The sequence below is a fragment of the Phallusia mammillata genome, chromosome 7 (genome assembly GCF_965637545.1).
Source record: "Phallusia mammillata chromosome 7, kaPhaMamm4.hap1.1, whole genome shotgun sequence".
Lineage (NCBI taxonomy): Eukaryota > Metazoa > Chordata > Ascidiacea > Phlebobranchia > Ascidiidae > Phallusia > Phallusia mammillata.
The window spans coordinates 7,317,743-7,335,079 of record NC_137258.1 but is presented as its reverse complement, the minus strand read 5'-3'; the positions used below and the strand labels follow the sequence as shown (position 1 = coordinate 7,335,079).

The window sequence follows — 17,337 nt, the reverse complement described above, 5'->3', positions numbered from 1 at the left end:
GCATTGTCGATGTTTAGAAACTCTTTTCCGTATTGTTGTATCATAGCAAAAAATCTACCTTCTACCTATTACCTTACAAATTCTGATTTGTTTTTGGTAATTTTCCAACTTTACTGTATAGTACACTGTGTCTGTAGTGCGAAATTTATATAGAAGGGGACGATAAAAAGACAAAAATGAACAAGAAAATAGGAAAGTATCACAAGTGTTAAAATGACCATCAAGCAGGTAAAATCCAAATCATATTCAAAAAACAAAAAGTCAACAAAGGTCTAAAAATAATAATGCGAAAATCATTAGAAGCAAATGAGTGTGCAGCAATGCACGTGTTCAAATCACAACAAAGAGGCAAAGCACATATATTTACCCTTTTCAATATTAACACTGTATATTGGCGTTATTTAATTTAGCGGGCACCAGATGATACCTATCCAAACTTACGACTGCAGTGCAAATTTGACTCTAGTGCGCGATCTAGCGGAAAGCAGCTTACGTGAAATATTTCTCACAAACGGAAATTAAAAATTATCCCACAGTAAAGTGGTTTGGTGCAAATGAAAAAACTTCGCTTTGCCCGTAGCAGCACCGTAAACTCAACAGCACCACACAGCAGCAAGCAGTAAATGCTACATAATCCACACAGTGGCGCACGAGATTCGCAAGCACAAGCTTAATTGTTGCCGTAATATTTAGGGCAGGAGCTTTGTCAAATGGTCTAAGGCGCCTGACCCATACACAGACATATAAAACCTTGGTAGGGATTCGTCCCCGGGAGCGTCCTGGGTTCGAACCCTGCGAAGAAAAAAAATAACAATATTTAGACACCATTCAGCGGGTCGCAGCTAAGGTATAAAGTGGCATCGTTCCCTATGCATCTGTGTGGAGTTGGGTCAGTTTTGCAGCTGATTTCTGAGTAGACCGAGTCTCGTTGCGAATGTTTCACTTCATAGTTCATATCAAATACTCGTCGATCGAGAGATTGCGTTTTTCTGACAATGTTGTGGGATGGTGGAATATGCTCATAGCGAATCTTGGCCACTGCTGGATTGGAAACTCGTAATGTGGAAAGACTTTCTTGGTGTAAAAATCGTTCGCCGTCTTCATCGTCGCTGCTGTATGAGATGCCTGTATCGCCGATCATATGAGATTGCTTGCCGTTGGGAGTTGTCAAACTAAATCTGCGACAATTACACACTTTTAGATGTATGACTCAATGATATGAGGATTAATGTAGCTATTTTCTGGTTTATGCTTGTTGTGACCATGTTTCTAAAGCAGAGTTGTAAGCGGGTCCAAACCTGAATCGTTTTTGAGAAGCCCACTAAAGAGTACATACACAATGGACAATATTAGACAATGGCCTAAATAAGACGTTTTAGGGCTATTGGGCAGTAGGTTAAATTCAGCAACTAGTTACTTAGCTAGGCAATTTATGTTTAAAATTACTGACACAGAATGTTAAGTCAGGCCCGAATCAAGCCCGTTGGTTAAAATACCCGAAGGCCGAAGCCCGGCCCGACTTACAACCTTAGTCGACCGATTATGCAGCTGTGGCCTGAACCATTGTCGCTGCCTTTTACCACTACGAACCATTCGTTTTCGAAAATTTTTTCAAAGGGACTATATTGCCCCACATAGAGCGTTTTTTAAAGCCTGCCCAGGTGCCAATGCGTTGTAGGGGGTCAATAAACAAATAACACAAAAACAAATCATTTTTTAATTAGGCAGAGAGAAAACGTTCCTTTTAATTACCTTCCACTTCCATACATACACAAAAAAAACCGCCAAAGCAATTCTACACGGTTATACAGCATTGCATTATGCATAAGGTATGTAAACGGATTGTTTCGCTGGGCCGATGTGGTAACATATTTAGATTCATGGCAGCTGGTGGTGGTTCAATGTCGGCTTGCAGTAATCACCTTTGTGCTGACGCGCTGACGTTTATTCGATAAGAAACGAAACAAAACCGCCAACACGTACGTGTCCCAAATTAATCAGCCACCGTCTGTCCATATTCACTTAATTTTTGATATATTTCCGGCTTACCAAACCTGTCAACAGTTGTTTTTTAGATGGGAGAAAACGGTTGACAATATAACTAACTGGGATTTTGAGCCATATTCACCTATTTTTTAATATATTTCCGGCTTACCAAACCTGACAACAGTTGTTTTTTTTAGAATAGGAGAAAACGGTTGACAATTTAACTTACTGGAATTTAGAGAAATTGTTTTTTGGTGCTTGTCCGCCTTTTGGCCATTGAGCCGAAGGAGAGCGAACAACATTTCTTGCGCTTTTCTGCAATTGCAGGTCGTTAAGAGCTTGTTTCTCTTTAATCTACAACAAAATAAAATAATCAAGTACAGTCAGTGTAGTCCAGACTCTAGAGAACAAATAAAAATAACAAAAGCTAGACTAAAACGAGAAAAAAACATAAGGTTGATATAAAATGGTTGGATTTCATTAAATTTGCAAATGAAAGTATAGAAAGTAAAAACAGTTGAGGCTCCGCTTTCCTTTGACATTTTCCTAAATAGTCAAAAAATTTTATTTTTTAATTTTAGGAAAACATCCCCCCTTTTATTCGTTCACCGTGCTTAGTTGTGATTGTATTTTAAGCCCAATGGTTAAAATGAAACCCACAAGTTGCAAATAACGGTTTTATAAATTTAAATTACAAAAAAACATTTTGCTTGCCATATTTCGAAAAAAAATTTTCACAATTCATTTCTTTCAAGAACACTACTGATTGCATTGAAACAAAACCAGTATAAAAAATTGGTTTTGATATAAATCTGTCGTCGGTCTGTCAGACCAAAATCAGAACAGAGACCTGGAAATCCCAATGCGACCTGTGGGAAAGCTATTGTTCCTAGATGTTCCGGGGTAAAAACGTGGATTAATTGCTACTGAAATCACGTCGGCCTATATTAATGCTTTATAACGAGCCATGCATAATTTAAGGCCTGGGACAATGAAAAATTTATTGTTGCTGTACGCAATATGTCGTTATGCCGCTGTATGGAGTTGTTGCATATGTTTAAGCATGTAATATGATTTACTTCGCTATTTCGGGAATATATATAGTTGACTTTAACAAATTTAATTTGCACGTGTCCGACATTTTACTAATTATAAATAGAACATTCCAAACAAAGAAATACCCCACGTACCATTCGAAAATTACGTTTGTAAATCTCACACCTACTTAAATATAATACATGAAATTCGAGTCCATTTGTTGTTGTAGCTTTTTCATTGCAACTAATATTGTTGTAAAATGAAGGTGTAAAACAATCAAATTGATACCACAGAGTGATTTATGTTTTAAAGCCAGCTTTCGTTTAGGGATGTTTGTTAACCCTTGTCTCAAGGATATAATTTGTGTGCGCAAGTGATCAATTTTCTTGACGGCGTAAATCACCTTGACCGAACACAAAAATTCACGGCGGGAGACGAAATCTCACCTTGGTAGTTTTAACCTCCTCGATACGTCGCATCAGGGTTCGAAGTTTTCTTGTGCTGTAGCCAAACCATAGGCATCCTATGATAGCCAACATAAGGCCACCTCCGAGAACCGTAAAACCGCGTATCGATACCTGTACGTACAAAACAGCGAAAGCATAAGGTTGGGTCAACAATTAAGGGTCTGAGAAGTGCATGATTTGTGTCAAATTCACGCAGGGATGATAAAAGCCTCTGATAAACTACTGCACTTAGAAAAATGTTATGGAAATGGCTCGCTGCACTCTAATACGCGTGTCGCCGGCTAAAGGCACCAGATCAAGATTGTTGTTGCCACGGTGTATAGGCTATTGTTGACCTTAAACATCACGGTTATGGCAAAATGGCACTAAGTGAATTTGTGGCACTGTCTAATAACTTCCTAGCGTGAATTTGTGGTTGTTGGTATGTGGATGCTTTCCGTTTGATTTAGGTCTTATGGAGAAGCGATTTTGATAAAAATTAAAAAAAAAACATAATGGCGCCTTCTATAATGAAGGATGAATTACGTATCTTTTAAGTTAACCTACCATGTGCTCAAAAAAACTATTGTTTTAAGTATATTTAACAAGATAGTTTTTCAGTAAATTGGGAAAAAGTAAAAAAAAATCCTGTAAAATGAAAACGAAACTATGGTTCTCCCTATAATAGGAAGAGTTTTGCCTTTTTAACGGCATTGGAACCCAGAGGAAATTTTGTACATAGGTAAGGGCTGGGAATATTTCGACCTACTGCGTAGTTAAAGGCGAGTTGATCCACCAATATAAATCCAGTACCGATAAAGACGAAAAGAACGGCTAAAATGAGCGTGCAGACGCTTCTTCGTAGAATAGGGTGAAGTTCAAACCTGGCAATATACAAAAAAAAACGCGATGACAAACCAAACCACATATCACATACAAAGCTCCATATTTAAAACGCTTGTTCTGTAATTATTAAACGCACTGAAACGGAAGATACTTGTGGTTTGACAGGCTTGGAAACTGACGTCTGACAAGCGTTGCACGCCGATGAGGCGACACACCACTGCTGTTTAACGGATGGTGGCTTGAATTATGTGTTTTGTGGATTGTCGTGAGTCTACGCCGTCTATTTTAAGGATACACCGTTCGATGTTAACAACTTTGCTATTACAATTGTGTTATAAATTTGAAATTCGTTTTTTTTGCGTTATTCATCCGAAAATTTAAAGAAAATCTATTTGTAACGATCCAATAAAAATGCAAAGAATTTCCCCACACCTCTCAACGCCTATAGCTATATTTACACCGAACAGGCGGATGAAAACTCCCTTATACTGATATGTTTCCGTTTACATCTTGGCAAGTTCATGATGCGATGCAAGTAAAACAACGTACAGAACTGAATGCTGTATAAAATCAGAGATTAAAAATTGCACCATCTGGTTTGCATTACTTAATCATAGATATAATACAGATTGTTGTTGTGTGTGAAATGCCTCACCGTTTTCGACGCAAATGTCTTGGCAGTCGATCGCGTCGCATGCTCTGCTTCATTCCCGGGCTGCAATAACAAAGTTACATAAACTTCAGTTTCGTATCTAGCAAAGTGCAAATCAAAATGTTGTACACGTATACCCAAGACCCATTAAAATATAAAATTAGCCTTTAAATGCGATCTAATATAAAATATCGCTTGTCTGTGGTTAACCACCTCTGACAACGAAAGGTTTTGTGGATGTTGCCATCTCTACCGTGAAAATCTCACGTTGGCTGGGTTATAGTGGCTACATCGCCGTGATATTTAGAATACACTTCTCTAGAGTTACTTATATGCATGTACTTGTCATATCAACAGACGTAAAATTTGTTTTGTAATCATTATTGGTCGATAACGAGAGGATTGGCGCAAATGAAAGCACTATAACACGTTTTTCCCCACAACTTTCTAGTAGTGACAACACTTTAAGTGCCTAAAAACGCTTTCGACGACCCTGAAAGTCTAACTCAAGTGTAAGTTCAAATCAATGCAACATGGTATTCCTTTAAAGTGGTAAACTATGCTAATGACAAGGTTTAACAAATGACGCACTGACTTATGGTGTATTTGTAATGCTAGGGCCTAAAGTTGACGCGTCAATAAAGTTGCTGCGAGGTTCGGGCATGGAGGTCGTCGGATGTTTTGAAAACAATTCAAACTTTGGTTTGTGTTTGAGTCTAAACATGCGAGTGGTATCGTGTGCCACCAAGCAGGCATTTAGTCTTCGGGATAAGTTCTTATTTTCACTTAAAATGTGCCGTATTGTTGGTGACAACATTTCCTCAATCGTATTGTCAACACGTTTTTTTGCTGACCATCTGATACAATAGAGTATTTTCCAATAGAGTACAACACAATAGACTATTTTGGAGCACCAACATGAGTGAACAATGCGAACAAGATTATTATAGCTAGAAGTATATTTTCGGCCCAACACTCTAACAGGGACAATTGACGTTTCCTTTTGTGGTTCTGGTCTGTAAATTGGTGATTGACACCATCCTTACAAGGACACTACGAACAACGGCTATAGTAACCTGACGAATGGTCACTTCTAAAACAAAGGAAACACGGATTTTGCCATTTTTTACATTCAACTCTGCACCCTCTCGAATATGTAGTCAAGTATTTACGTGTAGATTTGGATTTGATTGAAACCACAGCAGCAAGAATTCGTAGCCAATGCGCCCACGTCCATCAATTAAATGTATACGAAATGATATATCACAAAACAAACGATATGAATCCTAAGTACGAAGAGGTTATTATACAGCATGTTTTTTTCGTGTTTTAGCTCGGAGATTTATGTCAGGGCTATATATGCTAGAATTTGTCATGGCGAATTTGAGAATTCTTTAAACAGGAGCAAAAACCACCACAAGAGGACGGCTTAAAATGTTAAGATTTTCTTTCTACGCCTTTTCACCCACGTAACGTTTTTCCGTTACTGACGTGACGCACAGATTTATCAATGGAGAAGGGAACTTAAAACCGTTTAAGTACTTGGCATTGAGGTTAAACAATGACACCTCGCTTTTTAAGTTCAAGTCTTGTGGGCCAAAAAGCGGGGCTCGGGTTGGGCGTGTTGTTTATAAATTGACAATTTGGGCAGACACAAGCGGTAAAGTGATGACCGGCCTAGCCCCAATCCGGATTGAATTCCAATGAAGCGTGAAGTTTTAAGTTTGCGAATACGATGCCTTAAAACTATTTGGTGCGTAAGTTATAATTATACACGCCACAGCGACCAAAGCGAAAATGATTTTACACGATGTGTTAAAAATCGCGCGCCAGCAGTTCACGATTTTCTAACCAACCTGTAGCTTTCGCGCCCAAATCCAGGACTTCTACGACTGGGCAATGGGGTTCGACTAGGCGTCATACGTCCTTGGTTGTTGTCATCCCAACTGCAAAACCCTGACCCGCTGGGCCCGGTGTCAAGCCGCATATGGCTGTTGTTGAGCATTGAAAACATTCCCGCCATGACGGTGTTCGTTCTCTGTAGAGAAAACGGTCAGTCGTTTATGTCACCCGGCTATATTCAACGGCTGTTGGTTGTATTCTCTAGCGAGTGCCGTGTGATTAACACAGAGATATAAGCTACATAATCATCATAATCTCTGTAAAAAAAGTTAAAGTTAAGGTAAGTTAAGTTATGACCCTATCCTTTTCCAGCAGCCATCGTCTATTAACTGTCAGCCTCTTCCTTGCTATCCTTCATAGACCACCACTTGACATAATTGGCAAACCGAAAGGTACTGGCAAGGACCGTGCTGAAGGCTTCATTCTCTGAGCAATTTAGTCTGCCATTTGATTAGCGCTATCCCAATACACTGCCGAGAGAATTTCACGTGCGTCGTTGATGAATAAATTATCAACAATAGAGAAAGGAGCTATGTTGTGAACGAACAAACGCCGTATGTATTCCGCTTTTTAAATATGGCTGTCTGAAACCGAAACAGATTGTCATTTACATGTTTAAACTAGTGACACTAGATTATGATTGTCATGGTATTTGCTGTCTGTGGTATAAAAATACACACACCTTCGTTTTTGGCTCAGGTCTTCTTTTAAAATTAGACAGTATTTTAACATAATCATAAAAAACGCAACAATTCTGCCGATACTGTTTTTCAAAACATAAATTACAATAGATTCCATTAAAACAACTTGCCATCTGACAAACCTTAATGGAACTTCAAATGTGTTCACAATGGATCTAAGTGAGTTATATTTGTCAAGAGCTTTCGAAAGGACTAAGAAAACAAACTCAAAAATGGTAGTGAATGGGGCACCGGCAAACGTTCATCCGTGCCACCTGAAATTCGTAGCTAACTTGTACTTCTTACCTCAAATAAGAAACGTTCTTCAAGAAAAGTCAAAAACGATAACTTTTTACAACATGTTTTAACTTTCTGTCCAGCTATAACGGGCTGTAATCACTTCAACTTCAGGCAATAGAAAATGTCAAGAAGCGCCTATCTCGTGTCGTAATTAAAACTTCTTCAAAGCAGCAGGTCAGGTATTTCTACAGCGCTGACCGCTGACCTATAATATCCTCCTCTCAGCAAAATTGCGTAGGTTAAAGCTGACCACTGGCCTTCCTCATCCTGCAAAACAGCTTGGCGAACACCTGTTCAATGATGCGTGGCTTTCGTAACTTGTGAGAAAAAAGCTCGATTCACAAAGTCACAATCACATTCGATTCGACAATTCCTATGATTGACAGGAGTCAGTCCAAAGCTATATCATCAGAACTGTATTGATTTGGAATATTGACTAAATATCAAATAATTGTCCACCTTATTAATAACTTTTGAATTAAATCCGCGTGTGACCACACGAATGAAGCAGGGCCTGACATTTAAAATAAGTTGTAACTGGTTATTATCAACAGTTGCCTCAAGTATACTTGAATTAAATCACAAAAATGGACATTGGCACTGCCACACATAAATAATAAGTTGATTTTTACAACTAATATATACTAAAGAAACTAATGCAACTAAAACTGGTCTGTACGACCTGGAGTTAAACTGTCATCTGCAAATTCGCTTTTCGCTTCCAGCTGTACCGCTGGAGCGCTGGAGCGCTGGAGCGCTGTAAATGTCAGATTTTTTAATTTTAACAATCGCACTTCTCAGAGGAGGCCGGTTCATTAGCTACCAGCTGCATGGGTCCTAATTAAAGTGGGGTCTTACAAACATGATTTGTTGCGCACCGATTTCGTGCATTAGGGTTGCAGTAATCCAACATAAAAGGTAGCAATACAGTAAAGGCCGACAAGTAAATAGTGAAACCACCTGATACAGATTACCAATTTACAAAAAAATGACATTGTAGACAAACAATTCAGTTCATTAATGCATAACAACGTACATGTGACATGTATAGACATGTAACATGTCTGTATTTGATCGCACAAGGCTATCATAGCATGCCTATACAGCCGCTGCACTGTGCGGAACACAAACACTGCCGCAAGTTCAAAATTCCCACATCTGGATGCCGAAAGAAAACAAAACAGAAAATCATAGCTTCCGTCTGTCTGTGCTTGGGACTTTGGGAGTAAAATAACTCGCGAAGCAACTCGTTTTACACAATCAAGATTCTTGTATCAGAGCATGACATATGCTTATCGCCATTGTTATCACTATTGATCATGTATACAGCGATATTCGGTCACTATATTCACCTCACGTTCCCCTATGATCGTTAGGTTTCACATTGTCCAAAGATAAGGAGAGCATGATTTGTTTGCACTTACCCAGCCACGCTTTACTGCCATCGCCATATCGTTTGTTTGTTCTCTAATGTTCATTCTTCGTAGAGCTTTGCACAGATGATCAGTTTCACTAGAGACCTTAAATATTTTACCTGCCAAAGCGAGGAATTTTTTATCACAATAAAACGCTTCGTGCCTGTCTTGGCTTTGGCTTTTTTGCTATTCACTTTGCACCTGTTCGACTATTGATTGCTCTCGCTAACCAGGGGCAGCCACAGTACGTCAGAAACCAGGCACCCGAGTCACGTCGTGGTCCCTTAAAAGCAGCTTTGGTTACAAACAGCCAAGTGGGGCAGGGTGGCCAAAATTCTTTGATCCATATTTGTGCCAAAATCTACTGCCAGCTACCTAGGCCAACTGTACACTTTATTTTCCGAAACCTTAAAACCCTCAATTGTATGTCAACTATTCAACTATGTTTGATTTCACATTTATGTTTTCCACCATGTGTAACTCCACACAAATATTATTTTAACATGCCACCGTTATTTTTGAAGGACATTGCGTTTTTCATGCAAGTTGTCGCTGACGTGTAGTCACAATGAATTGGATCCGTCTCAACGTGTTTCGGTAACCGTTGATTCGTTTAAAATTGATCAGTAGGTTAAATCGCTGCTAACAACATTACACGCTGAAAATACTGAACAGGCGTTTTGTCCACCAGGTTGCATATTTAACAAATTTGTCGTTCAACTGTTGTGATGCTAAACAAAATACTAGTTGTTGTTTCAAGATCTTGCATTTTTGCTGACGTTTAGCCCACCAGAACGGTAGGTATTTTGTTTAGCATTACACAAGTTGAACGACAAATTTGTTAAATTATTACACGCTATTATGTGCGTGGTTACCCCACTTTTTGTTTTCACATGGTACAATTATGTCAGAACTAACGTAACGTTTCTGCGTTGAATTAAAATTAGTTTTCGAAATGTTTTTATAAAATTAGAAGTCGAAGTGTATATTTTTTATGCTTAGGCATTTTTCGCACATAGAAATCCTGTAATTGGGGGTTTCCCATTACAGCGGGAACATGTCAAAAACTAAAAAAACGGATTAAAATATTTGTTGACATTTAATGTGCAACCAAATTTAAGAAAACGATGGCAGCGGACGATCGTATTGTTGTACTCATTGATATGGATTGTTTTTATGTGCAAGTGGAGCAACGGAGGCAACCCAGTGTGCGGGGAAAACCAAGCGCTGTTGTTCAGTATAATAAGTGGAAAGGTGGAGGGTAAGTTAATATTATAATGAATGGAATTTAAGATGAACATAAATTCATAAATTCATAACTGGGATCAGCCCTGAAGCGTCTATGCAGACCAGCGATCACGGCACACTCATATATAAATCACAGTACGCCAGGCCCATTGAAGGCGCTATACCGAATCAGCCGGTCACCAAGCATTCACCACCATATGGCAAGGCGTAGGCTAGAAAAATCTAGCCTGCGGTGGGATTCGAACCCACGACAGGAGTCTTTCCGGGACTCGCGCTCTACCAACTGAGCTGAATGGAATTTAGTAAAGAAGAGTTTATTATGAATACTTAGTGGCGTACACGAATAACGTTTTTGTTATTTATGATACGTGAAAAGGTGGAGAGAAGAAAAAAATATCAATGGAACAATATTTCATATTTTGTTACAAATGTTAAAAGTTACAGAATGTTTAGTGGCCTTTTAGCAATGATTGTATAACACACAAACCTGCGTATTGTCCATGTGCAACATCTTTTCATAAAAAAATTTAAAGGTAAATGTATGTATGAATGAAACAAGCATTAAAAACAGGGCCTGTGTCTATTTGCTATTAAAAAAATCACTAGTTCCAATTATTCAGAAAGAAGGGAGCTAAAATTGTTGCGTTTTTTTTCTGCAGGTTTTTTCATATTACACAGTGTCAATTTATATTTCATCAGGATAATTGCTGTAAGTTATGAGGCTAGAGCTAAAGGCGTCACAAGGCAAATGCGAGGTGATGATGCAAAACAAAAATGTCCAGAAATTGTTCTCCTACAAGTTCCAACTGCAAATGGAAAAGCAGATCTGACAAGGTTAATGTGGTTTAACTTATTTTAATTAGTATATGTGTCCACCTTAACACAAAGCAAATGTTGTTTTATGTGCAGGTATCGTGATGCTGGGGCTGAAGTTATCTCCGTTTTGTTGCAGTTTGGTGGCACTGTGGAGAGAGCCAGTATTGATGAAGCTTACATTGACTTAACCAATGTTGTCAATGAGAAGTTTAATAGCATTACAAGGTGACCCTAGTTGTTTGCCTGTGTACTCTTTTTGTTGATTAGTTTGTTGCAAATTGATGGTTGTATTGTTTCAAAAAATGCAACTTTGATTATTATAGTTCAAAAGACTTTTTGCCAGATGTAGAAGAACTGAAAAATACACATGTTGTTGGATTTCCAAAAGAATTCAATTCTGAAAATCAAGGCAAGTGGTGCAAAAATTGCAAACAAAAATAACTACAGTAATACACATATTTTATCTATTATTCTCTACTATTTTGTTTTGTGAAATAAGTGTTTGTAGAAAGCAATGTGCGAGACAAAATTTTTAAGTTTTTGAATTAGATTCTAGACTGATTGGTTTGAAGCAATATTTGTCTACAAGCTGCAACAACAAGCATGTAGCTCGGTTAAGTTTTGCTGCATCAATAGTGGAAAACATGCGGCAGGCAATTTGGCAACAGACTTCATTTCGCTGTTCTGCAGGAATTTCTCACAACAAGGTAAAATTAGTAAGGAGTGTTTTTATCAAAATAAAAAGCTTGACCTTAACATAATTTTGTATGATTGTAAATGTTTTTTAGATGTTGTCAAAATTAGCTTGTGGCATCAACAAGCCAAATAAGCAAACAATTTTGCCCATGGATGGTGTACCAGAACTCTTTCAAAAAGTAAAAATTGGAAAAATGTGGGTAAAGTGTGTTAATTGCAAAAACAAATATGTTACAAATCCTGTTGTTCTTGTTTCTAGACGGAACTTAGGTGGAAAACTTGGTGCATCTCTCGCCATGAATTTTAAAGTTGACTTTATAGGCCAAGTTGCTGACATATCCAGTGAAAACCTTGTTAACACATTTGGAGCAAAAACTGGGTAAGCTGCCAGTTTCTAAATCATATGTCTACTTAAATAATCTCAGCTGTTTTTCATTCAAGCAAACTGCTTCATATCAGAAAAAAATTTAAATCTTGTTGCCTAATTTGCCTTCAAAATCATTTTGTGTAAGGTCATGGTTAAGCGAGGTGTGTCATGGTATCGATCATGAGCCAGTGAAGGAGCGGCACATAGCCCAGTCTGTGGGTTGCAGTAAAAACTTTACTGGTTCTGATGCACTGGACACAAGGGCGAAAGTCAAGCACTGGGTTCAATGTCTCATCACTGAACTAGTGGAAAGACTTAATAAAGACAAGTTCAAGGTATTTAGTATATGTGATATTGTTCTTAGGATTTATAACATATTTTATAAATTGAAAGTGTCACATCCCAAATTGTTGAACTTATGAAGGGATATTTTGTAGTAAGTGTTTTTTACAGTATTTACTAGAAACTGTAGTGTGTGTATGTGACAAACACATAAATCGCCTTAGTGCCTTAATCATAAAGATTGCCAACTTAGTTATTTAAATACAGAGGAATTCCACAAAATATCACACCGAAAACATCTTGTATGTTGTTAGTACGTTTGTTTTGTTGTTTATGGTCGGATTTTATAGAACAACCGAGTCGCTTATGGCTTGACGCTGCATGTCGGTCACAGTAGACGCCGAGCAGTCTCACGCTCCTGCCGTATCGAGAAGTACGAAGCCGATCACGTGACAGCATGTTGCCTGGCAACGCTCGAACTTCTTAATGACGCAAAACGCGATACTGGAGCTTGGTAAGCGATTTTTAGCAAAGATATTTTTAAGAAACTGTTCGTTGATTAAATTTGTGTCGCTAAACGTATACCATTGACAAATAGTAAGCCTATCGCGGTGTCGTAGCCGAACGACCGTCTAATGACTATTTGAAGCCGTGTACACTGTGAGCATTTATTTAAGAAAAACTATGATATAATTTGCATAGGACGCCTCCAATTACAATGCTCGGAATTTCTTCGAAGAGTTTTAAAAGCATTTCAGGTGGGTTGTGTGAGCTCGTTACACGTTGGTTAGAAACGGAATTGAATTGCTTTGTTTTTCATTTTGAAGGAGATGGGAGTAAGAATGTTGCCTCGATGTTGTCAACGCAAAGCAGACAGAAATCACCGACGAAACCTTCGTCTGTACAAACGGCTACGGAGGGTACACATAACAAGCTTTATTTAATAAATGTTCCTTGTAATATACGTTTTGTGTTGTTTCGATAGACAGTGGTCCTACGGAAAACCAAGTCAATAACAATTCAATAGACTCGTTCATTCAAAAAGCAAGCGCTCCCACACTGAAAACTCAAGACACACCAAGCTCAAACAGCGCCCAATACACGAAAAATATCGACACTACATCCCAACCAAGCCACACCTCTTCGCCAAAGAAGTCTTTGAATGTTGGCACAAAGACCAGTCCCTTGTTGAAAACCCAAACGAAGTCCTCATTCTTCTCCAGGCTCAAGTCGTCTTCTACTGAACGCAAGACTCCAGAGCCAAATATCGCAAAAGGAAACAACATGAACTCACTGCCTACAAATAAAAATACCCTGATTAATACGGCCTCACCTAAAAAGGAAGGTAAAATCATTTTAGTTTTGGGTTCGGTTTGTTATTGCATGCGTAGGCCTCCACAAATAGCCAGACAAGTTATTGCGGTTTTCTAATTCGACACATTAGAGCGAAATGCTGGAATTTCCAATCTGATTTAGAAAAAATGGATAAGCTTCCGATTTTGTTATAATCTAGTTTACAGGTACTCCAAAACCGTTCCAAACGCATTTTTAGCATGCAATTTAACACGAATTTCGTTTGTCCAAACCGCACTACATTTTTTGCAAAGAAATCTCTTTTTATGCTTATGAAAAGAAAAAAACGATTTGTTTAGATTTTAGAAGATAAATTGATTAGTTTTGTTATAATTTCAATTTTAAGTCTCTGTAAAGGTCGTGTTTTCGGGAAATGGGTAATTTTAATACAATTTGCACAACCTGAAAAGCGCTCCAATTTTAGTCTAATTTTTTAAAAAAAACAAGGTTAGTTGTCCATGTTTGGATGTAACTAAAATGTTGAATAAATATAGCTTGTGAAAAATATGGTTTTGGTATGTTAAACACTGTAATTTATAGTTTGTTGGGCCTTGGCTGGTCTGATTCGACTCCTAAACATTACTTTGAGGACCTCTGACATAACACTTTTATACTTTCAACAAAAAACTCCTAAAACATGCTCTTCGTTATGTGTGTTTTCTCACGTAGAAAGTACTGTTGAGACGTTGAAGCAAGACATTGCCAAAGATGCGAACAATGACAAACCATTGCACAATGATCCAGACTCGACGACCTGTGAAAATAATGCCCCAAAAAATTCAGTTCTGGTATTTGTTTTTGATTTGTTTTACAGTTTGCGTTGTTGATACTAAAAGATAACAATCGATTTTTTAGGGATTTTCCTACGCTATGTCAGACATCGATCGAGAAGTTTTTGACTCTTTGCCCTTGCATTTGCAACAAGAGGTGAGATTGATCTCTTTGCCCATATATTTATTTTTCGGAACGATTTTTTCAGCCTGTCCAAAATTGCTTTACAGGAACCACTATTATATTCCATCTACTAACTGTATAGTGTACGGGTCTGTCATCAAACTTAAATTAAAAATAAAGACAACTTTAAAGTATTTGTTTTTATACCCAAAAGTTGAGAAAATATGTTTCTTGAATTAACTAATGTCAAATTGTTTTGGTCGAAATTTGCTCATGCCAAGAATAATGCGAAATCAAATTTTAGCCAAAAATTCAGCATTCAACTAACTTTAGCTTGTTGAAGCAATGATTCAACAAGTCAAACGTAACAACCGTCCTTCAAAAATTCCATTGAAATATGTTTCAATAAACAAGGTCAAATCTTAAATGTAAGGTCGTCATTTAAGCCTCACAGGTAAATGGAATGCAAATTGCGGCATAATTGCTTTAGATTCAATCATCTGCGAGACGAACCAGTCCCGGGTCGTCAAATCGATATTCATCCACAACAACAAGTAACAGGAAGCGACCACCCAATTCACCAAACAAACAGAATTCGATTTCCAAATTTCTGCGACCTTCTTCTGTGAACTTTGCTGCTAGAGAAAGCAAGAAGGCAAAGGATCAGAACAAACCTGAAGAAAAGAACAAAAAGAAGCGTCCTCAAAATGGTTTGACAGAATTTGTTTCTCTGGGTTTTTTAACTTGTGGTACTAAATACCATTACCGCATGGCATACAATATGCCGCATGAAGTGCAGGATGTCAAAAATACAAGGCCCGACCAGGGTAAATTAGACCAGATTCTAGTGTTATTTTAATTTCAAGCCCGTATATCTCTAACCGTCAGCGCTTTTAAAAGCCGCAAAATTTTAATTTTTGCAAAAGGTGATTCATGTCTATTAAAAACTGGGCCTACCTTGTGATAACATGCGTTTTTTAGTACTACCGGTTTTTAACCAGGGGGTACAAAGCACAAAAACACGGGGTAAGACATGTTTGTGAAAACGAATTCAGTAGCCTATATTACATAAAACACCACTGAATGCCCAAAAAGGTCTACAACTTAACTTACATGTCAATTACTATAATTCAATTTCCTGTCGGTAATGATAGACAAGGGGTACTTGCGCAAACACTTTCAAACCTATTCCCGAAGACTCCTGTCGTGGGTTAGAATCCCACCTTTAATGGGACTGGTGTACTACAACCTACTGACATAAATTATGAGCTTTCAAAGCCTAATAATAGAGATTTGTAATTCTTCCAAGTTGGTATTGAGGTTTATGCGTCAGAAGTTTTCGGTATTTGGTTGAAAATACTTATTGATAAGGAATAATGAAGTATGTATGCTGCTTTTTGTTTGATTTTTGACAATCATCGTTACAGTAAAGAAGAACGCTCATACTGTTTATGACGCAACATCGGTTCCGCTTGGTTTCTTTCGCGCCCGATCTCAAACTTCTGCTGCCATCCGCAATGCACTGCAGGAAAGTCACAACCAGGGAACCGGGAAAATATCAAAAGTTATTCCAGCCAAAAAGTAAGTGTAAAGGCTTTTACGTGGCTGTGCGGAGTACGAAGTAGAAAGTGCTGGTTACAACGATCAACTGGTTGATTTTTTTCGATAAACTTGTTGATTTTATGCAATCAATGCATTAGGTTACAAAATCAAAGCAAAGAAGAGAGTTTTGGTCCCAGCCCGATTTATTTGGTCCCATGACCGAACATTCGGTTATTTAATTCGGTTTCAGTGCTTCACAAAAAAGAACCGATTTGGTGATTTAACGTTTCAGAGAACAGTCACGTATGTGTGAAAACGTCTTTTCACTCAAAGTGCTAATTACAACACAAGTTGTTTTCTTTGTAAAGGCCCCAACTAGTACGTCAGTAGTGAAATGTGTTTCCGTTGATAACTTAGCAAACAGGTCATGAGGTTTTTGTTTTCCGAATACGGAACCTGCCAAGTCAAACTTCAGTTTGAAAATTATTTATCCTTAAAGTAAAATTGTGTCTAAATTTGTTTGCATTTTTGTGTTTTTAGAAGCACCAGTGTAAAGAAATCAATTTGGAACTCGACAGTGGCAAACGCAGGGCCGTGTTACAAATGTGACGAATGTTGTTGTATGGTTCCTATCAGCGAAGTTTCTAGCCACAGTGAATTCCATGAAAAACGTAATCGAGAAAACGCCCAATCCGCGCCACAGGAGTCATAGAGCTTTTTTATGTCTCGTATTTGTTTTGCTCATAATTTAAAGCGAGCGATTTTTTTTTAAATGTGTACGTTTGTTTTCTATGTTTGCCTTATTGCACAACAGATTATATGATGTTGCGTTGGTTGATCAATTAAATTAGTCATTGTCGTTAAGTCAATTAAT

General features: G+C 38.0%; 2 protein-coding genes across 2 annotated transcripts; one reads left to right on the top strand and one right to left on the bottom strand.

Moving 5' to 3' along the window:
• Positions 1-132: 132 nt before the first annotated feature.
• Positions 133-9,376, bottom strand: LOC145239637 (uncharacterized). Its single transcript, XM_080103004.1, has 7 exons — positions 9,275-9,376; positions 6,825-7,006; positions 4,972-5,031; positions 4,240-4,354; positions 3,471-3,602; positions 2,216-2,340; positions 133-1,178 (listed from the first exon to the last, which is right to left on the bottom strand). The coding sequence occupies exons 1-7, from the start codon at positions 9,326-9,328 to the stop codon at positions 818-820; spliced, it is 1,029 nt and encodes a 342-aa protein (XP_079959130.1). The 5' UTR covers positions 9,329-9,376; the 3' UTR covers positions 133-817.
• A 926-nt stretch (positions 9,377-10,302) lies between these two features.
• LOC145237759 (DNA polymerase eta-like) lies at positions 10,303-17,327 on the top strand. The gene is made up of 17 exons (XM_080100741.1): positions 10,303-10,526; positions 11,213-11,347; positions 11,423-11,554; positions 11,653-11,738; positions 11,879-12,036; positions 12,118-12,221; positions 12,285-12,404; positions 12,538-12,727; positions 13,025-13,188; positions 13,377-13,432; positions 13,502-13,594; positions 13,660-14,019; positions 14,697-14,815; positions 14,883-14,954; positions 15,412-15,631; positions 16,349-16,502; positions 17,004-17,327. Exons 1-17 carry the CDS (start codon positions 10,393-10,395, stop codon positions 17,173-17,175), a joined length of 2,469 nt encoding a protein of 822 aa, XP_079956867.1. The 5' UTR covers positions 10,303-10,392; the 3' UTR covers positions 17,176-17,327.
• Positions 17,328-17,337: the final 10 nt, after the last annotated feature.